At 44.3% G+C, this 25,162-nt stretch overlaps 1 protein-coding gene across 2 annotated transcripts in view; it reads right to left on the bottom strand.

Annotated features, from left to right (window-relative positions):
• Positions 1 to 25,162, bottom strand: part of LOC121581832 (protein Hook homolog 3-like) — a 90,557-nt gene that overhangs the window by 52,401 nt on the left and 12,994 nt on the right. The window contains exons 2-9 of one of the 2 annotated variants that reach the window (XM_041897193.2): positions 23,914 to 23,999; positions 22,426 to 22,498; positions 22,102 to 22,285; positions 17,934 to 18,001; positions 17,507 to 17,569; positions 17,294 to 17,377; positions 9,892 to 9,954; positions 7,421 to 7,584 (exon numbers count right to left, since the gene is read on the bottom strand). In XM_041897193.2, coding sequence (XP_041753127.2) covers positions 7,421 to 7,584; positions 9,892 to 9,954; positions 17,294 to 17,377; positions 17,507 to 17,569; positions 17,934 to 18,001; positions 22,102 to 22,285; positions 22,426 to 22,498; positions 23,914 to 23,999 — 785 coding nt within the window. The remainder of the gene's footprint in view (positions 1 to 7,420; positions 7,585 to 9,891; positions 9,955 to 17,293; positions 17,378 to 17,506; positions 17,570 to 17,933; positions 18,002 to 22,101; positions 22,286 to 22,425; positions 22,499 to 23,913; positions 24,000 to 25,162) is intronic. The other variant, XM_041897194.2, reaches the window with a different exon arrangement.

Here is a 25,162-nt window from a genome sequence, read left to right as displayed (position 1 = left end):
TAGTCCAGTGTTTCCCAAACTCGGTCCTGGGAACCCCCAGGTGTGCACTTTTCAAATGCTGATTCAAAATGATAAACTTATCATCAAGCTTTGATCATTTGAATCAGCTGTGTAGTGCTAAGGCTAAAATCTAAATGTGCACCCAGTTTGGGAAACGCTGCCATAGTCTCCCAGTGACTCTCTCAGTGATGCCCCAAGGTCCTGTGGTTAACCAGACACCGTGGTGATGCCCCAAGGTCCTGTGGTTAACCAGACACCGTGGTGATGCCCCAAGGTCCTGTGGTTAACCAGACACCGTGGTGATGCCCCAAGGTCCTGTGGTTAACCAGACACCGTTGATGACCCAGTCAGAGTGAGTGAGTCCCTGGCCTCAAGGTAGTGAGGTTCCGTGGGTGAGGGTGACCCAGACACCATGGGTGAGATGACTCCCAGGCACTGTGTTTTTACCTCAGGTCAAACAGGGGCAGCGAGGGGACAGAGGCCACCACCGGGGGGTTAGGGCCAGGGCCGGGAGGGCATGGTGAAAGGGAGGGGCTGGTAACACAGAGTGACAGCGCCTGCTGTGAGAGCCCAACGGTTAGTGGCTGGTCTGGGATCAGTTTAGCCTTTTAGATCATATAATGAATAAGACGATATGGAGAGGGAGGATCTGATACTAGGTCAGCACTCCTACTCTGAGATGCTTTATTAATATCAATTTTCTACATCTTATTAAACCAGGCCCAGGTCTGGACTGGACAATAATAGAGGCCGGGGCACAGCTGATCTTCAGAGGTAAGACCGTCTCAAAGGGCATTAGTCCTATAGAGAAGAGACTGGGAGGCAGTAATGGTATGGGAGGCTCTAGAGACTGGGAGGCAGTAATGGTATGGGAGGCTCTAGAGCCTGGGAGGCAGTAATGGTATGGGAGGCTCTAGAGCCTGGGAGGCAGTAATGGTATGGGAGGCTCTAGAGCCTGGGAGGCAGTAATGGTATGGGAGGCTCTAGAGACTGGGAGGCAGTAATGGTATGGGAGGCTCTAGAGACTGGGAGGCAGTAATGGTATGGGAGGCTCTAGAGACTGGGAGGCAGTAATGGTATGGGAGGCTCTAGAGCCTGGGAGGCAGTAATGGTATGGGAGGCTCTAGAGACTGGGAGGCAGTATGGTATGGGAGGCTCTAGATGACTGGGAGGCAGTAATGGTATGGGAGGCTCTAGAGACTGGGAGGCAGTAATGGTATGGGAGGCTCTAGATGACTGGGAGGCAGTAATGGTATGGGAGGCTCTAGAGCAGGGGTGTCAAACGTCCGGCCCGCGGGCCGGATCAGGCCCGCAAACGGGTTTAATCCGGCCCGCGAGATAATAAAAATAAAAGAAAGAAAGAAAAAAAAAATTGTAAAGTATAAAAATGCGCTGCAATTTTCCAATAAAATAAACTGCTGTTCCAATTGCGTCCACTGGATGGCGCAATAGCAATTGTGTTAAGCAAGCAAACTGTTTATACCGGGGCAGAGCAAGTAGGTCAAGCACGTGCAGCCAATGAGCTACTTTGTTTTGCCCGCAATATTTATTACGGCTTCTACTTTTAACATTATGTGCTTTGGCACCCTCATTGCCCCAATATGTCTCTGTCAAAAAATAGAAAAGTGGACGCAGAGTGCAGAGTGTTCCAAGAAAAATGGTCATCCTATTTATTCACGGAATTGAATGGGAAAGCTGTATGTTTGGTGTGTTCAGAGCATGTTGCAGTGCTGAAAGAATATAACCTTCGTCGCCACTATGTGAGTCTTCATGCCGACAAATATGACAACTTTCAAGGACAGCGGAGATGAGAGAAGGTGAATGAACTGTTGGCGGGTCTGAAGAAACAGCAGTCTGTGTTTACTCACAGCCGAGACATCAGTGACGCTGCAGTGAAAGCTAGCTACCTCATTGCTAATGAAATCGCAGTGGCTTCAAAACCATTTAGTGAGGGTGAATTTGTAAAAACATGCATGATGAAGGCAGCGGAGATTGTGTGCCCTGAAAAGCGGCAGGCTTTTGCAAATATCAGCCTGACAAGAAACACAGTTGCAGACAGGATTTCCGATCTTTCAGTGGATTTGGACAGCCAGTTGAAGCAAAAAGTAAAGTCATTTATTGCGTTTTCGGTTGCAATTGATGAAAGCACGGACATTACAGATGTTGCACAACTGGCCATTTTCATCCGTCGGGAGTTGATGACACATTGACCGTCACCGAGGAGTTCGTGGAGTTGGTGCCGATGACAGATACAACGACAGCAGCTGATATTTTTACCGCACTCGTCGGGCGCGCTGGACAGGGTCGGAGTGGACTGGTCCCACGCTGTCAGCCTGGCTACAGATGGTGCGCCCTCAATGATCGGGAAAAAAGCAGGCGTTGTGACAAAGTTCAGAGAGAAAGTGCAATCTGCAAATGGAGGACGTGATTTTTTGACTTTTCACTGTATTTTGCACCAGGAGGCTTTGTGTTGCAAGTCATTAAAGATGGATAACGCCATGAAGGTGGTCATCCAAACTGTTAATTTCATCCGATCCAGAAGCCTGAATCACAGTCAGTTTGACAGCCTTCTCAGAGAGAAAGACCACATCTATGGCCTGCCATACCACACTGAGGTAAGATGGTTAAGCCGAGGTGCTGTGCTGAGGCGTTTCTTTGATTTACGAGAAGAAATTGAACAGTTCATGGAAGAAAAGGGCAAACCAGTGTTAGAATTTCATTCCGCAGAATGGATGCAGGACCTTGCATTTATGGTGGATGTTACAGAGTAATAACTGAATAACTTGAACAAACAGCTGCAAGGGCGCAACAAAGTTGTCACGCAGTATTATGACAGCATACGTTCTTTCAAGTTGAAGCTGTCATTGTGGGAGACGCAACTTGCCGGTGGTGATGCAGCTCACTTCCCCTGTCTGAAAAATGTGTGCGCGACCCAACATGTGGCAGACATGAAGCGGTTCAAAGATAAAATAACGGGACTGTTACGGGAGTTTGAGCAACGCTTTCAGATTTATGTTTATATGTTTTTATGTTGATGTGCTATTGTTTTTAATTTATTTTATTTTATTTGTATATTTAACCTATTCTTGACTCTATGGTTCTTGCACTTGTTTGGGGAACAGGATTTCATTATTTTTATCTACATTTCTGCCTGAGAAATGACACCCTGATATAGTTCTGTGATCTGTGATATACTTCTGTGAATCACTGAGGCATTGTGTGTTTGTGTGTTCTTTGTCCTCAGAACTTTCAAATAACTTGAGGTGTTTTATGATTAATAGTGATGTTGTGCTTTTGGACACTGTCCTCAGGCTCCAGCTTTATGTTTATATGTTTTTATGTTGATGTGCTATTGTTTTTAATTGATTTTATTTTATTTGTATATTTAACCTATTCTTGACTCTGTGGTTCTTGCACTTGTTTGGGGAACAGGATTTCATTATTTTTATCTACATTTCTGCCTGAGAAATGACACCCTGATATAGTTCTGTGATCTGTGAAACAGTTCTGTTAATCACTGAGGCATTGTGTGTTTTTTTTCTTTAGAATTTTCAAATAAACTTGACATGTTTTATGATTAATAGTGATGTTGTGCTTGTACTATTTTGGACACACTGTCCTCAGGCTCCAGCTTTATGTTGTATGTTGATCGTATTAAAACAAAGAAAACAATCTGAAGTTGTTGTTTTTAAGTTATATATACCATGATTTTTCCGGTCCGGCCCACTTGGGAATAGATTTTCCTCCATGTGGCCCCTGAGCTAAAATGAGTTTGACACCCCTGCTCTAGAGACTGGGAGGCAGTAATGGTATGGGAGGCTCTAGAGACTGGGAGGCAGTAATGGTATGGGAGGCTCTAGAGACTGGGAGGCAGTAATGGTATGGGAGGCTCTAGAGACTGGGAGGCAGTAATGGTATGGGAGGCTCTAGAGACTGGGAGGCAGTAATGGTATGGGAGGCTCTAGAGACTGGGAGGCAGTAATGGTATGGGAGGCTCTAGAGACTGGGAGGCAGTAATGGTATGGGAGGCTCTAGAGACTGGGAGGCAGTATGGTATGGGAGGCTCTAGAGACTGGGAGGCAGTAATGGTATGGGAGGCTCTAGAGACTGGGAGGCAGTAATGGTATGGGAGGCTCTAGAGACTGGGAGGCAGTAATGGTATGGGAGGCTCTAGAGACTGGGAGGCAGTAATGGTATGGGAGGCTCTAGAGACTGGGAGGCAGTAATGGTATGGGAGGCTCTAGAGACTGGGAGGCAGTAATGGTATGGGAGGCTCTAGAGACTGGGAGGCAGTAATGGTATGGGAGGCTCTAGATGACTCACACCGTCCCCTTTCCTCTCGGCCGGCTCGGCCCTCCCCTCTTGCTCCGTGGCTGAGCGACTCATTGCCAACTTACAGAACAGGGCTGCGGGCAGCTGAGCGAAAATGGAGGAAAACTAAACGTCTGGAGAACCTATCATCCTCTCACTCCCTCCTCTCTACCTTCTCTTACTCTGTATCCGCTGCTAAAGCCCCTTTCTACCACTACATTTCAACCCTAGGAATCTCTTTCCCACCTTCTCCTCCCTCCTTAATCCTCCACACCTCCCCTCCCTCTTCCCTCTCTGCGGACGACTTTCTCAACCACAAGGTTGACGACATCCGCTACTCATTCACTCAACCTATTGAGTCTCACTCACACAGAACTACCCTACGCCTTGACCTCTTTCTCCCCTCTCTCTCCAGATGACATCCTGAGACTAGTAAGGTCTGGCCGCCCGACAACCTGCCCGCTCTACCCCATCCCCTCCTCCAGACCATCTCTGGAGACCTTCTCCCATTCCTCATCAACTCATTCCTGACTACTGGCTGCATCCCCTCTGACTTCAAAATGGTCAGAGTTGCTCCCCTCCTCAAGAAACCAACACTCGACTCACTTGAGCATGCTGTCTCTGATCAACTCTCACGCTATCTCTCTCAGAATGATCTTCTTGACCCTAACCAGTCAGGCTTCAAGACTGGTCACTCAACCGAGACTGCTCTTCTGTGTCACGGAGGATCTCCACATTGCCAAAGCTGACTCTCTCTCTCCTCTGTTCTCATCCTCCTAGATCTATCAGCTGCCTTCGACATCGTGAACCATCCAATCCTCCTCTCCACCCTCTCAGGGTTGGGCGTCTCAGGCTCTGCACACTCTTGGATTGCATCTTACCTGGCAGGCCGCTCCTACCAGGTGGCGTGGAGAGGATCTGTGTCTGCACCACGTCCTCTCACTACTGGTGTCCCCCAGGGCTCGGTTCTAGGCCCTCTCCTCTTCTCTCTATACACCAAGTCACTCTGCTCCGTCATATCCTCACATGGTCTCTCCTATCATTGCTATGTAGATGACACTCAACTACTTTTCTCCTTCCCCCCCCTTCAGACACCCAGGTGGCGACAAGCATCTCTTGCGTGCCTGGCAAACATCTCAGCTTGGATGTCGGCCCACCACCTCAAGTTCAACCTCGACAAGACGGAACTGCTCTTCCCGGACATTATTTGGAAAGGCACACACCTGTCTATATAAGGTCTCACAGTTGACAGTGCATGTCAGAGCAAAAACCAAGCCATGAGGTCGATGGAATTGTCCGTAGAGCTCTGAGACAAGATTGTGTCGAGGCACAGATCTGGGGAAGGGTACCAAAACATTTCTTCAGCCTTCAAGGTCGCCAAGAACACAGTGGCCTCCATCATTTTTAAATGGAAGATGTTTGGAACCACCAAGACTTTTCCTAGAACTGGCCGCCCGGCCAATCTGAGCAATCGGGGGAGAAAGGCCTTAGTCAGGGAGGTGACCAAGAACCCAATGGTCACTCTGACAGAGCTCCAGAGTTCCTCTGTGGAGATGGGAGAACCTTCCAGAAGGACAACCATCTCTGCAGCACTCCACCAATCAGGCCTTTATGGTAGAGTGGCCAGACGGAAGCCACTCCTTAGTAAAAGGCACATGGCAGCCCACTTGGAGTTTGCCAAAAGGCTCCTAAAGGACTCAGACCATGAGAAACAAGATTCTCTGATCTGATGAAACCAAGATTGAACTCTTTGGCCTGAATGCCAAGTGTCACGTCTGGAGGTAACCTGGCACCATACCTACGGTGAAGCATGGTGGTGGCAGCATCATGCTGTGGGGATGTTTTTCAGCAGCAGGGACTGGGAGACTAGTCAGGATCAAGGGAAAGATGAACGGAGCAAAATACAGAGAGATCCTTGATAAAAACCTGCTCCAGAGCACTCAGGACCTCAGACTGGGGCGAAGGTTCACCTTCCAACAGGACAACGACCCTAAGCACACAGCCAAGACAAGTCTCTGAATGTCCTTGAGTGGCCCAGCCAGAGCCCGGACTTGAACCCGATCTAATATCTCTGGAGAGACCTGAAAATAGCTGTGCAGGGATGCTCCCCATCCAACCTGACAGAGCTTGAGAGGATCTGCAGAGAAGAATGGGAGAAACTGCCCAAATACAGGTGTGCCAAGCTTGTAGCGTCATACCCCAGAAGATTCAAGGCTGTAATCGATGCCAAAGGTGCTTCAACAAAGTGCTGAGTAAATGGTCTGAATACTTATGCAAAATGTGATATTTCCGTTTTTTAAATAGTTGTTATATTTTTAAATAAAATTAACTGTTTTTGCTTTGTCATTATGAGGTATTGTGTTTAGATTGATGAAGAAAAAACAATATTCCATTTTAGAACAAGGCTGTGAAGGGGTCTGAATACTTTTACGAATGCACTGTATACATTTTAAACACAATGGGATTCTGTAATTGTAAGCGGATCGAGCGAAGCACGTGTGACAGAAACGGACTGAAACTGCCCTGTCATCAATCTGAACTGCAGGGCGTGAACTAGAGGGGCTTGACCTAAGAACTGAACGACAAACTCATTCATAGTGCTCTTAAGGTGGGGCTGAGAACCAGCTATGTCACTACCTCCCTTCGTCACTGCCTGTCCTCCCACCCCAGCCCATCTCCCTCCCTGTCAAGCCCTCCTCCACCCCAGCCCATCTCCCTCCCTGTCAAGCCCTCCTCCACCCCAGCCCATCTCCCTCCATGTCAAGCCCTCCTCCACCCCAGCCCATCTCCCTCCCTGTCAAGCCCTCCTCCACCCCAGCCCATCTCCCTCCCTGTCAAGACCTCCTCCACCCCCCAGACTGGACCTAGGCTCCACCCCCCAGACTGGACCTAGGCTCCACCCCCCCCAGACTGGACCTAGGCTCCACCCCCCCCAGACTGGACCTAGGCTCCACCCCCCAGACTGGACCTAGGCTCCACCCCCCCAGACTGGACCTAGGCTCCACCCCCCAGACTGGACCTAGGCTCCACCCCCCCAGACTGGACCTAGGCTCCACCCCCCAGACTGGACCTAGGCTCCACCCCCCCAGACTGGACCTAGGGGTCTTACCTGAAGGTCTCCTCCTGGAGCTGTTCTAGGTGTGTCTGCAGCTGCAGGTGTCTGCGTCCCACAGGGCTGTTCAGGTCTTCTATGGAGTCCGACTGGTTGAGGCGCTCCATGAGGATCTGGTTCTCAGCCAGGAGACTACCCCTCTCCTCCTGTAGTGCTGCCACCTGGGGGGGCAGATGTGTAATTACATATACCAACCATCTGCTATTTACTTCAGTCTTTACAAGAATATCAGTTTTCTCTTTTGTATACATGAAAGGTACAGTAGTTACAAATCTGAATTGTTCTTCAACAGCAAAACTTTTTTTTCATGACCGCATTTCATGATCACATACAATTGATTTCAAATCAGGAAAAAAGCAAGCACACAAAACGAACCCACAAACTCTTTTCCAGTGCCAACTGGGCAACATGCTTTTATGTGGCCTTCTCAACAACGTGATGGCAGGATCAAACTCACTCCACACAGAAGCCAAGCAGGAGTGGTGTGTTCAGAAACAGTCATGGTGGTTCTACCTACTGTGTATGACTTCATTAAAACAGGCAGCTTAAGTGAAATGTAGCTTAGCAGCTGATAAAGCAACCTAACCCTAAAACACAGAGACCTACTGTCCTGTGAAACAGCTAACCCTAAAACACAGAGACCTACTGTACTGTGAAACAGCTAGCCCTAAAACACAGAGACCTACTGTCCTGTGAAACAGCTAGCCCTAAAACACAGAGACCTACTGTACTGTGAAACAGCTAGCCCTAAAACACAGAGACCTACTGTCCTGTGAAACAGCTAACCCTAAAACACAGAGACCTACGGTCCTGTGAAACAGCTAGCCCTAAAACACAGAGACCTACGGTCCTGTGAAACAGCTAGCCCTAAAACACAGAGACCTACGGTCCTGTGAAACACCTAACCCTAAAACACAGAGACCTACAGTACTGTGAAACACCTAACCCTAAAACACAGAGACCTACTGTAGTGTGAAACAGCTAGCCCTAAAACACAGAGACCTACTGTACTGTGAAACAGCTAGCCCTAAAACACAGAGACCTACTGTCCTGTGAAACAGCTAACCCTAAAACACAGAGACCTACTGTCCTGTGAAACAGCTAACCCTAAAACACAGAGACCTACTGTCCTGTGAAACAGCTAGCCCTAAAACACAGAGACCTACTGTACTCTGAAATAGCTAGCCCTAAAACACAGAGACCTACTGTAGTGTGAAACAGCTAGCCCTAAAACACAGAGACCTACTGTAGTGTGAAACAGCTAGCCCTAAAACACCAGTTCAACAACAAACGTGTTTTCTTCTGGCTCCAGAGAGACATCTTAAAGTGAAAGTTCTTAAAGAACTCTCTTCTCCAGCCACAATACCCTACTACTCTGGCATAGAAGCAAATGCTAACTAATGCATGGATCTCCACCTAGGTGGACGTGGAACTGCATAGATGACCAATGAGTCCATTGGCAGTTGGCAGCCAGGTAGGTTAACTCCCCATTGGCCATCTGTTGAGGAGCACCCCATTGGCCATCTGTTGAGGAGGACCCCCATTGGCCATCTGTTGAGGAGCACCCCATTGGCCATCTGTTGAGGAGGACTCCCATTGGCCATCTGTTGAGGAGCACCCCATTGGCCATCTGTTGAGGAGGACCCCCATTGGCCATCTGTTGAGGAGCACCCCATTGGCCATCTGTTGAGGAGCACCCCATTGGCCATCTGTTGAGGAGCACCCCATTGGCCATCTGTTGAGGAGGACCCCATTGGCCATCTGTTGAGGAGCTCCCCCATTGGCCATCTGTTGAGGAGGACTCCCATTGGCCATCTGCATGTTTCTCTACTGCTCTATTCTCTAGGCTAGAGGTTAAGAGCGTTGGGCCACTAACCGAAAGGTCGGTTACTGGCCTGAGCTGACTAGGTGAAATCTGTCAATGTCCCCTTGAGCAAGGCACTACACCCTAATTGCTCCTGTAAGTCGCTCTGGATAAGAGCATCTGATAAATGACTAAAATGTAAAATGGTGAGACAGAAGACTGCTGCCGAGACCAAGCACCCAAGCACTTCTTACCACATGGACGTCTTGGTAACACACAAGGAAGTAAACATGGGGAGGGGGAGGAGAATTAGTCTGGACGGGCAGGTTGGGTGGTGCTTGGTGACACACAGAACTGAGATGGGCAGGACAGGACAGCTGACTAATACGGCACACAGGCTGGGTCTCAAATGGCACCCTATTCCCTATATAGTACACTACTATTGACCAGGGCCCATAAGGCATCACATAGGGCTCTGGTCAAAAGTAGTGCACAATATAGTGAATAGGGTGGCATTTTGGACGCACCCACAGTTAAAGGAGCCTGGATTTCAAACAGGACACGCTATTATAGAAGCAGACAGCAGACTTCAAATCCAGGGCTTTAAATTCACACGCCAAAACGACAAGGACTGAAAGAAATTAGGAATAAAAAGGTTATTTACCCTTTCCTCTAGTTCAATATACTCTAACCTCAGTCTATCTCGCTGCTCCTGTACATGGAAGGCCTTAAAGCAAGGCACAGAGTAATGGAGTTTCAGTTCAGACAGAACAGGACAAGAGAATAGAATAGAACAGGAGAATAGAATAGAACAGGGAATAGAATAGAACAGGGGAATAGAATAGAACAGGAGAATAGAATAGAACAGGGGAATAGAATAGAACAGGAGAATAGAATAGAATAGAACAGAACAGGGGAATAGAATAGGGGAATAGAACAGGGGAATAGAATAGGGGAATAGAACAGGGGAATATAATTGAACAGGGGAATAGAATAGAACAGGAGAATAGAATAGAACAGGAGAATAGAATAGAACAGGAGAATAGAATAGAACAGGAGAATAGAATAGAACAGGAGAATAGAATAGAACAGGAGAATAGAATAGAACAGGAGAATAAAATAGAACAGGGGAATAGAATAGAACAGGAGAATAGAATAGAACAGGAGAATAGAATAGAACAGAACAGAACAGGGGAATAGAATAGAACAGGGGAATAGAATAGAACAGGGGAATAGAATAGAACAGGAGAATAGAATAGAACAGGAGAATAGAATAGAACAGGAGAATAGAATAGAACAGGGGAATAGAATAGAACAGGGGAATAGAATAGAACAGGAGAATAGAATAGAACAGGAGAATAAAATAGAACAGGAGAATAGAATAGAACAGGAGAATAGAATAGAACAGGAGAATAGAATAGAACAGGAGAATAGAATAGAACAGGAGAATAGAATAGAATAGAACAGGGGAATAGAATAGGGGAATAGAACAGGGGAATATAATTGAACAGGGGAATAGAATAGAACAGGAGAATAGAATAGAACAGGAGAATAGAAAAGAACATGAGAATAGAACAGGAGAATAGAATAGAACAGGAGAATAGAATAGAACAGGAGAATAGAATAGAATAGAACAGGAGAATAGAATAGAACAGGAGAATAGAATAGAACAGGAGAATAGAATAGAACAGGAGAATATAATAGAATAGAACAGGAGAATAGAATAGAACAGGAGAATAGAATAGAACAGGAGAATAGAATAGAACAGGAGAATAGAATAGAACAGGAGAATAGAATAGAATAGAACAGGGGAATAGAATAGGGGAATAGAACAGGGGAATAGAATAGGGGAATAGAACAGGGGAATAGAACAGGGGAATATAATTGAACAGGGGAATAGAATAGAACAGGAGAATAGAATAGAACAGGATAATAGAATAGAACATGAGAATAGAACAGGAGAATAGAATAGAACAGGAGAATAGAATAGAACAGGAGAATAGAATAGAATAGAACAGGAGAATAGAATAGAATAGAACAGGAGAATAGAATAGAATAGAACAGGAGAATAGAATAGAACAGGAGAATAGAATAGAACAGGAGAATAGAATAGAACAGGAGAATAGAATAGAACAGGAGAATAGAATAGAATAGAACAGGGGAATAGAATTGAACAGGGGAATAGAATAGAACAGGAGAATAGAATAGAACAGGAGAATAGAACAGGAGAATAGAACAGGAGAATAGAATAGAACAGGAGAATAGAATAGAACAGGAGAATAGAATAGAACAGGAGAATAGAATAGAACAGGAGAATAGAATAGAACAGGAGAATAGAATAGAACAGGAGAATAGAATAGAACAGGAGAATAGAATAGAACAGGAGAATAGAATAGAATAGAACAGGGGAATAGAATAGGGGAATAGAATAGGGGAATAGAACAGGGGAATATAATTGAACAGGGGAATAGAATAGAACAGGAGAATAGAATAGAACAGGAGAATAGAATAGAACAGGAGAATAGAATAGAACAGGAGAATAGAACAGGAGAATAGAATAGAACAGGAGAATAGAATAGAACAGGAGAATAGAATAGAACAGGAGAATAGAATATAACAGGAGAATAGAATAGAACAGGAGAATAGAATAGAACAGGAGAATAGAATAGAACAGGAGAATAGAATAGAACAGAATAATAGAATAGAACAGGGGAATAGAATAGAATAGAACAGGAGAATAGAATAGAATAGAACAGGAGAATAGAATAGAATAGAACAGGAGAATAGAATAGAACAGGAGAATAGAATAGAACAGGAGAATAGAATAGAACAGGGGAATAGAATAGAACAGGAGAATAGAATAGAACAGGAGAATAGAATAGAACAGGAGAATAGAATAGAATAGAACAGGGGAATAGAACAGGGGAATATAATTGAACAGGGGAATAGAATAGAACAGGAGAATAGAATAGAACAGGAGAATAGAATAGAACAGGAGAATAGAATAGAACAGGAGAATAGAATAGAACAGGAGAATAGAATATAACATGAGAATAGAACAGGAGAATAGAATAGAACAGGAGAATAGAATAGAACAGGATAATATAATAGAATAGAACAGGAGAATAGAATAGAACAGGAGAATAGAATAGAACAGGAGAATAGAATAGAATAGAACAGGAGAATAGAATAGAACAGAATAATAGAATAGAACAGGGGAATAGAATAGAATATAACAGGAGAATAGAATAGAATAGAACAGGAGAATAGAATATAACAGGAGAATAGAATAGAATAGAACAGGAGAATAGAATAGAACAGGAGAATAGAATAGAACAGAATAATAGAATAGAACAGGAGAATAGAATAGAATAGAACAGGAGAATAGAATATAACAGGAGAATAGAATAGAACAGGATAATAGAATAGAACAGGAGAATAGAATAGAATATAACAGGAGAATAGAATATAACAGGAGAATAGAATAGAACAGGAGAATAGACTAGAACAGAATAATAGAATAGAACAGGGGAATAGAATAGAATAGAACAGGAGAATAGAATAGAACAGGAGAATAGAATAGAACAGGAGAATAGAATAGAACAGGAGAATAGAATAGAACAGGAGAATAGAATAGAACAGGAGAATAGAATAGAACAGGAGAATAGAATAGAACAGAATAATAGAATAGAACAGGAGAATAGAATATAATAGAACAGGAGAATAGAATAGAATAGAACAGGAGAATAGAATAGAACAGGAGAATAGAATAGAACAGGAGAATAGAATAGAACAGGAGAATAGAATAGAACAGGAGAATAGAACAGGAGAATAGAACAGGAGAATAGAATATAACAGGAGAATAGAACAGGAGAATAGAATAGAACAGGATAGAATAGAACAGGACAATGTTATCTAATAGAGCAGAGAACAGATGGAATACAGTACTCAGTTCTAGAATACTAGAATGTAGAAAACCTGGATGCCATTTGGTGTTATTGGTAGGATCCGACAGCCTAAATGGAATGCAGGCCTACCATGTTTAGAGGTCTTCACAGCTCCAACAGACTCCAAATTCGGGTCCTAAATTCTGACTTTTGTCTCGGATCTGGGTCGGGTCTGATTTAAACTCAGCAACAAAATAAATGTCCTCTCACTGTCAACTGCGTTCATTTTCAACAAACCTAACATGTGTAAATATTTGTATGAACATAACAAGATTCAACAACTGAGACATAAACTGAACAAGTTCCACAGACATGTGACAAACAGAAATGAAATAATGTGTCCCTGAACAAAGGGGGGGTCAAAATCAAAAGTAACAGTCAGTATCTGGTGTGGCCACCAGCTGCATTAAGTACTGCAGTGCATCTCCTCCTCATGGACTGCACCAGATTTGCCAGTTCTTGTTGTGAGATGTTACCCCACTCTTCCACCAAGGCACCTGCAAGTTCCCGGACATTTCTGGGGGGATTGGCCCTAGCCCTCACCCTCCGATCCAACAGGTCCCAGACGTGCTCAATGGGATTGAGATCCGGGCTCTTCGCTGGCCATGGCAGAACACTGACATTCCTGTCTTGCAGGAAATCACGCACAGAACGAGCAGTATGGCTGGTGGCATTGTCATGCTGGAGGGTCATGTCAGGATGAGCCTGCAAGAAGGGTACCACATGAGGGAGGAGGATGTCTTCCCTGTAACGCACAGCGTTGAGATTGCCTGCAATGACAACAAGCTCAGTCCGATGATGCTGTGACACACCGCCCCAGATCATGACGGACCCTCCACCTCCAAATCGATCCCGCTCCAGAGTACAGGCCTCGGTGTAACGCTCATTCCTTCGACGATAAACGTGAATCCGACCATCACCCCTGGTGAGACAAAACCGCGACTCATCAGTGAAGAGCACTTTTTGGCCAGTCCTGTCTGGTCCAGCGACGGTGGGTTTGTGCCCATAGGCGACGTTGTTGCCGGTGATGTCTGGTGAGGACCTGCCTTACAACAGGCCTACAAGCCCTCAGTCCAGCCTCTCTCAGCCTATTGCGGACAGTCTGAGCACTGATGGAGGGATTGTGCGTTCCTGGTGTAACTCGGGCAGTTGTTGTTGCCATCCTGCACCTGTCCCGCAGGTGTGATGTTCAGATTTACCGATCCTGTGCAGGTGTTGTTACACGTGGTCTGCCGCTGCGAGGTCTTAGGCGTCTCACAGTACGGACATTGCAATTTATTTCCCTGGCCACATCTGCAGTCCTCATTTTTCCTTGCAGCATGACTAAGGCACGTTCACGCAGATGAGCAGGGACCCTGGGCATCGTTCTTTTGGTGTTTTTCAGAGTCAGTAGAAAGGCCTCTTTAGTGTCCTAAGTTTTCATAACTGTGACCTTAATTGCCTACCGTCTGTAAGCTGTTAGTGTCTTAACGACCGTTCCACAAGTGCATGTTCATTAATTGTTTATGGTTCATTGAACAAGCATGGGAAACAGTGTTTAAACCCTTTACAATAAAGATCTGTGAAGTCATTTAGATTTTTATGAATTATCTTTGAAAGACAGGGTCCTGAAAAAGGAAGTTTATAAGGGTCTCGGGTATATGCAATTAAAATGTATTTACCGACTGGAACCGTCCTCTGTTCATTTAATTTGTGTGGGGTAATGAGAACTGTCCTCTGTTCATTTAATTTGTGTGGGGTAATGAGAACTGTCCTCTGTTCATTTAATTTGTGTGGGGTAATGAGAACTGTCCTCTGTTCATTTAATTTGTGTGGGGTAATGAGAACTGTCCTCTGTTCATTTAATTTGGGTGGGGTAATGAGAACTGTGCAAGCTTGATATCTGTGTCAGCCAGTTGCAACTCAATAAAACGTATAGCTTACGGTAAAGTCCAGCTGAAACTGGTTCCTGCTGCTCACCTCACGTGTGCCTGCTGCTGAGGAGAAAGACAGCAAGTGAAAGGAGCCTTGTCCAGGCTACTGTTGATTGAGAAGATGGAGGCCTTTTTCACTGAAGTAAAACATAATTAGAGAAGAAAGAGTATAGTGAAAAGAAGCCGACAAGGGGAATGTCCTCGCGGACAAAGTTTTAACATTGTAGTGGACAAAGATGAGAAGAACGTTGGCACGGCCAAATGCACCGTGTGAATCATGAGAAGAACGTTGGCACGGCCAAATGGATCGTGTGAATCATGAGAAGAACGTTGGCACGGCCAAACGGACCGTGTGAATCATGAGAAGAACGTTGGCACGGCCAAACGGACCGTGTGAATCATGAGAAGAACGTTGGCACGGCCAAATGGACCGTGTGAATCATGAGAAGAATGCGTTGGCGCGGCCAAATGGACCGTGTGAATCATGAGAAGAAACGTTGGCACGGCCAAATGGACCGTGTGAATCATGAGAAGACGCGTTGGCGCGGCCAAATGGACCCGTGTGAATCATGAGAAGAACGTTGGCACGGCCAAATGTACCGTGTGAATCATGAGAAGAACGTTGACACGGCCAAATGGACCGTGTGAATCATGAGAAGAACGTTGGCACGGCCAAATGGACCGTGTGAATCATGAGAAGAACGTTGGCACAGCCAAATGGACTGTGTGAATCTCGCTATTCAGGTTTGATGCAATTTTCTATATTTTTATTATTTATTTTCGTATTTATTATAATTTGTTTTATCATTATTATTATTTTAGGCCTATTTAAAAATCTCAAATAGTTATTTAAATATGCAAAAAGTGTTTTGTTTTATTTTTATGAGTGGGCTAAATTAAGTTCTTAGTGTCTTTTTAATTTTGTGCTCCGTATTTAGTTTAAGATAGGTTAAAAGTAGGCCTGTTATAAAATAAATATAATTAGCCTATTGTTGTCATTTGTTGGGTAGGCACTTGCCTTTGTTGGTAATTGCTGCAATATAGGCCTGTTCAAAACTTTTGTGAAAATTTAAACCAGTTCTTTATTAAAATGTTTTGTTTCATTCTATTCACCATTTTCTTTGGCCAAATGAAGTTCCAACTGTAAATGTTGTGTTTGACGTGGATCATTTGGCCAATCTCCCTCGTTTATTGATGGTGCTGGCAGCGCCCAGTCAGAGGGTTCTTTATCACTCTTTCTACTCTCGGATCTGAACAAGCACCGGATTGTTTGGGTCTGTTTTTCCACAAGCCTTTTCGGAACGGGTCTGACTGTCCTCAGGTCCATTCGGAACGGGTCTGACTGTCCTCAGGTCCATTCGGAACGGGTCTGACTGTCCTCAGGTCCATTCGGAACGGGTCTGACTGTCCTCAGGTCCATTCGGAACGGGTCTGACTGTCCTCAGGTCCATTCGGAACGGGTCTGACTGTCCTCATGTCCATTCGGAACGGGTCTGACTGTCCTCATGTCCATTCGGAACGGGTCTGACTGTCCTCATGTCCATTCGGAACGGGTCTGACTGTCCTCATGTCCATTCGGAACGGGTCTGACTGTCCTCATGTCCATTCGGAACGAGTCTGACTGTCCTCAGGTCCATTCGGAACGGGTCTGACTGTCCTCAAGCCATTCGGAACGGGTCTGACTGTCCTCAGGTCCATTCGGAACGGGTCTGACTGTCCTCAGGTCCATTCGGAACGGGTCTGACTGTCCTCAGGTCCATTCGAAAAGTGTCTGACTGTCCTCAGGTCCATTCGGAACGGGTCTGACTGTCCTCAGGTCCATGGAACGGGACTGACTGTCCTCAGGTCCATTCGGAACGGGTCTGACTGTCCTCAGGTCCATTTGGAACGTGTCTCATTTTTTGAAAATGTATTTATGCATATCGGGATCGGGTTGAAAAGCCACTGATCCATTTTGGAATGGGTCCAACTTTTTGGACCAGTGAAGACCTCTACTGTAAACTTTTACCCATGGTATTCATATGTAGGTTTTAACCATTGCACTGAGGATATTCATTCCAACAACCATTATAACAAAGGTTTGACTTACTTTCAACTATAGGACACCATAGTGAACCATGACCTTGAACTACAGCTGTCCAGTATCTAATTGAAGTCAGAGAGAGCACTGTTCACGTAAAGGAATAGAACCAAACTTAAGGCCAACCTGCATGTCCAGCTCGTGACATCTCTGTGCGATCTCCTCCTTGGTGGCTAGAGCCTGGTTCAGATCCTCCACCGTCTTCTTCAGCTGGAAACAGAACTAATACGTCAGAACTAACATGGAAGAATCCAAACAAAAGGCTGATACACTAAATAATGTTTATTCTGTTAAGACACAATGTAATGTAGCAAGAGAACATTCGCTGCAACATCTTACCTGTCTATCCATGTCAGCGTACGAGTCGTTTCCTCCCATAACTGGACACTCTTTGCTCATCAGCTACAACACAGAGACCATACACAGTGTGATGTCATCAGCTACAACACAGAGACCATACACTGTGTGATGTCATCAGCTACAACACAGAGACCATACACAGTGTGATGTCATCAGCTAAAACACATGGAGACCATACAGTGTGATGTCATCAGCTACAACACATGGAGACTACACACAGTGTGATGTCATCAGCTACAACACATGGAGACTACACACAGTGTGATGTCATCAGCTACAACACATGGAGACTACACACAGTGTGATGTCATCAGCTACAACACATGGAGACCACACACAGTGTAGTATGTCATATAAGGACACAGAGTAAAAAACACAGCCATTTCAAATGTTTACAAAGGCTTACCTCTTGAATGGCTGTCATGACAACATGTTGAACAGATTCCTCCAACATCATTATGGTCTGGATGTATTCTAGAGGGGCAGAGGAAGACAGGACGAATGACTACATGTTCAGTCTAAGAAGCACTCTGTTGCACAATGACAAGAACTGAATGTGATGAAGCCGTGAGATAAACTGGAAGCCTCATCTTCCTCACTTCCTCAACTGAACTCTGTGTACTGTCTAGACTCTAGGACAAGGCTGTGTACTGTTTAGAGACTCTAGGACAAGGCTGTGTACTGTCTAGACTCTAGGACAAGGCTGTGTACTGTCTAGACTCTAGGACAAGGCTGTGTACTGTTTAGAGACTCTAGGACAAGGCTGTGTACTGTCTAGACTCTAGGACAAGGCTGTGTACTGTTTAGACTCTAGGACAAGGCTGTGTACTGTCTAGACTCTAGGACAAGGCTGTGTACTGTCTAGACTCTAGGACAAGGCTGTGTACTGTTTAGAGACTCTAGGACAAGGCTGTGTACTGTCTAGACTCTAGGACAAGGCTGTGTACTGTCTAGACTCTAGGACAAGGCTGTGTACTGTTTAGACTCTAGGACAAGGCTGTGTACTGTCTAGACTCTAGGACAAGGCTGTGTACTGTCTAGACTCTAGGACAAGGCTGTGTACTGTTTAGAGACTCTAGGACAAGGCTGTGTACTGTCTAGACTCTAGGACAAGGCTGTGTACTGTTTAGAGACTCTAGGACAAGGCTGTGTACTGTCTAGACTCTAGGACAAGGCTGTGTACTGTCTAGACTCGAGGACAAGGCTGTGTACTGTCTAGAGACTCTAGGACAAGGCAGTGTACAATAATAGCTCAATAATAACTAGGAAAAGTCTGCAGACAATAATAACTCTAGGACAAGGCTGTGTACAATAATAACTCAATAATAACCCCAGGACAAGGCTGTGTACAATAATATCTCAAGACAAGTCTGTACAATAATAATTCAAGGACAAGTCTGTGTACACTAATAACTCAATGATAACTCTAGGACAAGGCTGTGTACACTAATAACTCTAGGACAAGGCAGTGTACAATGACTCAATAATACCTCTAGGACAAGGCTGTGTACAATAATACCTCTAGGACAAGGCTTTGTACAATAATAACTCCAGGACAAGGCTGTGTACAATAATAACTCAATAATAACTAGGAAAAGTCTGCATACAATTATAACTCTAGGACAAGGCTGTGTACAATAACTCTAGGACAAGTCTGTGTACACTAATAACTCAATGATAACTCTAGGACAAGGCTGTGTACACTAATACCTCATTAACTCTAGGACAAGGCTGTGTACAATAATACCTCAAGGACAAGGCTTTGTACAATAATACCTCTAGGAGAAGGCTGTGTACAATAATACCTCTAGGACAAGGCTGTGAACTGTAATACCTCTAGGATAACGCTGTGTTGTAATAACTCTCAAGACAAGGCTGTGTACACTAATAACTCAATGATAACTAGGACAAGGCTTTGTACAATAATAACTCCAGGACAAGGCTGTGTACAATAATAACTCAATAATAACTAGGAAAAGTCTGCATACAATTATAACTCTAGGACAAGGCTGTGTCCAATAACTCTAGGACAAGTCTGTGTACACTAATAACTCAATGATAACTCTAGGACAAGGCTGTGTACACTAATACCTCATTAACTCTAGGACAAGTCTGTGTACACTAATAACTCAATGATAACTCTAGGACAAGGCTGTGTACAATAATACCTCTAGGAGAAGGCTGTGTACAATAATACCTCTAGGAGAAGGCTGTGTACAATAATAACTCTAGTACAAGGCTGTGTACAATAATACCTCTAGGAGAAGGCAGTGTACAATAACTCAATACTACCTCTAGGAGAAGGCTGTGTTGTAATAACTCTCAAGACAAGGATGTGTACACTAATAACTCAATGATAACTAGGACAAGGCTTTGTACAATAATAACTCCAGGACAAGGCTGTGTATTATAACTCTAGGACAAGTCTGTGTACACTAATAACTCAATGATAACTCTAGGACAAGGCTTTGTACAATAATAACTCCAGGACAAGGCTGTGTACAATAATAACTCAATAATAACTAGGAAAAGTCTGCATACAATTATAACTCTAGGACAAGGCTGTGTACAATAACTCTAGGACAAGTCTGTGTACACTAATAACTCAATGATAACTCTAGGACAAGGCTGTGTACACTAATACCTCATTAACTCTAGGACAAGTCTGTGTACACTAATAACTCAATGATAACTCTAGGACAAGGCTGTGTACAATAATACCTCTAGGAGAAGGCTGTGTACAATAATACCTCTAGGAGAAGGCTGTGTACAATAATATCTCTAGGAGAAGGCTGTGTACAATAATAACTCTAGTACAAGGCTGTGTACAATAATACCTCTAGGAGAAGGCAGTGTACAATAACTCAATAATACCTCTAGGAGAAGGCTGTGTTGTAATAACTCTCAAGACAAGGATGTGTACACTAATAACTCAATGATAACTAGGACAAGGCTTTGTACAATAATAACTCCAGGACAAGGCTGTGTATTATAACTCTAGGACAAGTCTGTGTACACTAATAACTCAATGATAACTCTAGGACAAGGCTGTGTACACTAATACCTCATTAACTCTAGGACAAGTCTGTGTACACTAATAACTCAATGATAACTCTAGGACAAGGCTGTGTACAATAATACCTCTAGGAGAAGGCAGTGTACAATAACTCAATAATACCTCTAGGAGAAGGCTGTGTTGTAATAACTCTCAAGACAAGGATGTGTACACTAATAACTCAATGATAACTAGGAAAAGTCTGCATACAATTATAACTCTAGGACAAGACTGTGTTCAATAACTCTAGGACAAGTCTGTGTACACTAATAACTCAATGATAACTCTAGGACAAGGCTGTGTACACTAATACCTCATTAACTCTAGGACAAGTCTGTGTACACTAATAACTCAATGATAACTCTAGGACAAGGCTGTGTACAATAATACCTCTAGGAGAAGGCTGTGTACAATAATAACTCTAGTACAAGGCTGTGTACAATAATACCTGCTGTGTACAATAATACCTCTAGGAGAAGGCAGTGTACAATAACTCAATAATACCTCTAGGAAAAGTCTGCATACAATTATAACTCTAGGACAAGACTGTGTTCAATAACTCTAGGACAAGTCTGTGTACACTAATAACTCAATGATAACTCTAAGACAAGGCTGTGTACACTAATACCTCATTAACTCTAGGACAAGTCTGTGTACACTAATAACTCAATGATAACTCTAGGACAAGGCTGTGTACAATAATACCTCTAGGAGAAGGCTGTGTACAATAATAACTCTAGTACAAGGCTGTGTACAATAATACCTGCTGTGTACAATAATACCTCTAGGAGAAGGCAGTGTACAATAACTCAATAATACCTCTAGGAGAAGGCTGTGTACAATAATACCTCTGGGAGAAGGCTGTGCAAAATAATACCTCTAGGACAAGGCTGTGAACTGTAATACCTCTAGGATAACGCTGTGTTGTAATAACTCTCAAGACAAGGATGTGTACACTAATAACTCAATGATAACTAGGACAAGGCTGTGTACACTAATAACTATAGGACAAGGCAGTGTACAATAACTCAATAATACCTCTAGGACAAGGCTGTGTACAATAATACCTCTAGGAGAAGGCTGTGTACAATAATAACTCTAGGACAAGGATGTGTACAATAATAACTAAATGATAACTCTAGTACAAGGCTGTGTACAATAATAACTCCAGGACAAGGCTGTGTACAATATTAACTCTAGGACAAGGCTGTGTACAATAATAACTCCAGGACAACACAATAATAACTCTAGGACAAACATATTGCTCACCTGCTGCAGAGGACAAGAGAGAGCCATGAGAAAATGAGTTTTGATCAGTCATGGAAATAAAAGTACTGTAAAACAATGAGTTTTGGTGCAGGTACAGCAAACTAGCGCAAAAATAATATTGCGATGTTGTCAGAACTATACGATATATCGTCAAAAATAATATCCCGATATGTAACTGTATGGATTTTGTCCCCATCACTAATATACAGGTAGCCAAGCCCATGCTGAGCAGACAGACAGACAGACACACCTTGTTTCTGCTCACAGTTGACAGCGCAGCCTAGTATGAGTTGCAGCATCCTGCCCAGCTCTGCAGCGTCTGAGTGTTCTCCTATCAGGCTGATGTCTGGCAGGGTGAAGTCATCGATCTGCTGCTGTAGGACCTCCTGGTTGTAGTCCAGTATACCTTTCAACACCTTCTTTAGATTACTGATCTGAAAAGAGGAGTGAAGATGTGAGATTGGGAATGTGACACTGACAAGGGAATGGACATGTATGACAAAGGCTTGAGAGCAGATGACAGCAACACAAAAAGTCAATGTATTAAAACGACCACCATGTATCACCATCATACCTTTAGCCGCCAGTTATCTCCCACCTCAGGCTTGATCCTACTGATCCAGTTGTCAGTGAAATACACAATGTCTCTGGAGAAGAGAAAGGTAAGTGGTCACAATTGGGAGAAAGAAAGTGGAGAGAAGCTACAACGCCTAGCCACAATACCTAGCCACAACGCCTAGCCACAACGCCTAGCCACAACGCCTAGCCACAATACCTAGCTACAACGCCTAGCCACAACGCCTAGCCACAACGCCTAGCTACAACGCCTAGCTACAACGCCTAGCCACAATACCTAGCCACAATACCTAGCTACAACGCCTAGCCACAATATCTAGCTACAACACCTAGCTACAACGCCTAGCTACAATACCTAGCTACAACGCCTAGCCACAACGCCTAGCCACAATACCTAGCTACAACGCCTAGCCACAATACCTAGCTACAACGCCTAGCCACAACGCCTAGCCACAATACCTAGCTACAACGCCTAGCTACAATACCTAGCTACAACGCCTAGCCACAATGCCTAGCTACAACGCCTAGCCACAACGCCTAGCCACAATACCTAGCTACAACGCCTAGCTACAACGCCTAGCTACAACGCCTAGCCACAATACCTAGCCACAATACCTAGCTACAACGCCTAGCCACAATATCTAGCTACAACACCTAGCTACAACGCCTAGCTACAACGCCTAGCCACAACGCCTAGCCACAATACCTAGCTACAACGCCTAGCCACAACACCTAGCCACAACACCTAGCCACAACGCCTAGCCACAGAACCTAGCTACAATACCTAGCCACAATGCCTAGCCACAACGCCTAGCCACAAAACCTAGTTACAACGCCTAGCCACAATACCTAGCCACAATACCTAGCCACAATACCTAGCCACAACGCCTAGCTACAACGCCTAGCTACAACGCCTAGCTACAACACCTAGCTACAACACCTAGCTACAACGCCTAGCTACAATACCTAGCCACAATACCTAGCCCCAATACCTAGCCCCGATACCTAGCCACGATACCTAGCCACAACACCTAGCCACGATACCTAGCCACAACGCCTAGCCACAACACCTAGTCACGACGCCTAGCCACAACGCCTAGCCACAACACCTAGCCACAACGCCTAGCCACAACGCCTAGCCACAACACCTAGCCACAACACCTAGCCACAACGCCTAGCCACAACGCCTAGCCACAATACCTAGCCACAACGCCTAGCCACAACACCTAGCCACAACACCTAGCCACAACACCTAGCCACAACACCTAGCCACAACACCTAGCCACAACACCTAGCCACAACACCTAGCCACAATACCTAGCCACAACACCTAGCCACAACACCTAGCCACAACACCTAGCCACAACACCTAGCCACAACACCTAGCCACAATACCCCCTAAAAGGTTGGTTTGATGGTTTCACAAAACTCATTTCCAGCAGTTCAAAAGTAAAACAGTACAAAGGTGTAAATCACTGACACTTACATTTTCTGTAGGGCCTGGGCCATGACAATCCCACTTGTGAGATCGTCCACTGTCTTGCATGGTGCCTCCAATCCAAACGTTTGGATCTAGATGAAAAAGGACAATTCAGAAAAACAGAATCATTTCCTGCTATGAAACATTACACAGAGATACCCACCTTAAATGGCATCCATCATTACTTGACACCTAGCCCTCTCCCCTATTCATTCTTCACATAGCCTTAAAATTCCTAACTTCTTTCGGAAAAATGGAGTGGAGCTCTACACCGATTAGGTTGAGCCTTGAGGCTACTCTGACTTCCACTTGTCAGTTTTTTTGTGACTTTGCAGGAAATTAGTAAAATACTGAGCACCTTTGTCCATGCCCTATCTCTCTATGATGATATTATTTTTATTTTTTTGTCATTTAGCAGACGCTCTTATCCAGAGCGACTTACAGGAGCAATTAGGGTTAAGTGCCTTGCTCAAGGGCACATCGACAGATTTTTCACCTAGTCGGCTCGGGGATTAGAACCAGCGACCTTTCGGTTACTGGCACAACGCTCTTAACCACTAAGCCACCTGCCGCCCCATAACATGTAATTAGTTGTCCATGCCCATCTGATGAACCAGACCCAGCAGTGTTGTCACTCTGAATAAAACAGGCTGAACTCAGCAGAGGAGCGGCACAAGACACGGAGGTGCCATGGTCAATGCCATAATTACAGTCACAAGACACGGAGGTGCCATGGTCAATGCCATAATTACAGTCACACGTAAGAAAGAATCACCTCAGTCCTGAATGTAATGTCTCCAACTCGTAGGTTACTCTCTACATGACTGACTTTCAGGAGACCATTATTGAGCTAGGCCTAGACCATTGACCAGCCCAAGAGCTGCATGTCCTTTTGTTTTTTATCTGTATAATGGAAAGGGCTATATAAATTAAGTATTATTATTATTATTATTATTATTATTATTATTATTATTACCTAGTAAAAGGGTAATAGCATTCAGAAGTAGAATTTGTTTTCTTTTTTTTACATTTGAGGCTAATATTTCATTTTAAAGGCTATGTTTAGACTTAAATCAATATTTGTACAGCATGACTCATAAACAGACACACTAAGGTGAAATGAAGCGCTATAAATACTCCAGACTTACCTCACCACCAAGGAAGGATATGTTAGTGGCAGGTCTGAGTGTCAGAGTAGGCCTACTGATGCAACCCTGATCTGAGCAGCGAGAACAGAACAGAGAGAACCACTTTA

This window comes from Coregonus clupeaformis, unplaced genomic scaffold (assembly GCF_020615455.1).
Source record: "Coregonus clupeaformis isolate EN_2021a unplaced genomic scaffold, ASM2061545v1 scaf0370, whole genome shotgun sequence".
Classification (NCBI taxonomy): domain Eukaryota; kingdom Metazoa; phylum Chordata; class Actinopteri; order Salmoniformes; family Salmonidae; genus Coregonus; species Coregonus clupeaformis.
Note: the sequence above shows the minus strand (reverse complement) of the source record. Positions and strands in the feature narration are given on the sequence as shown.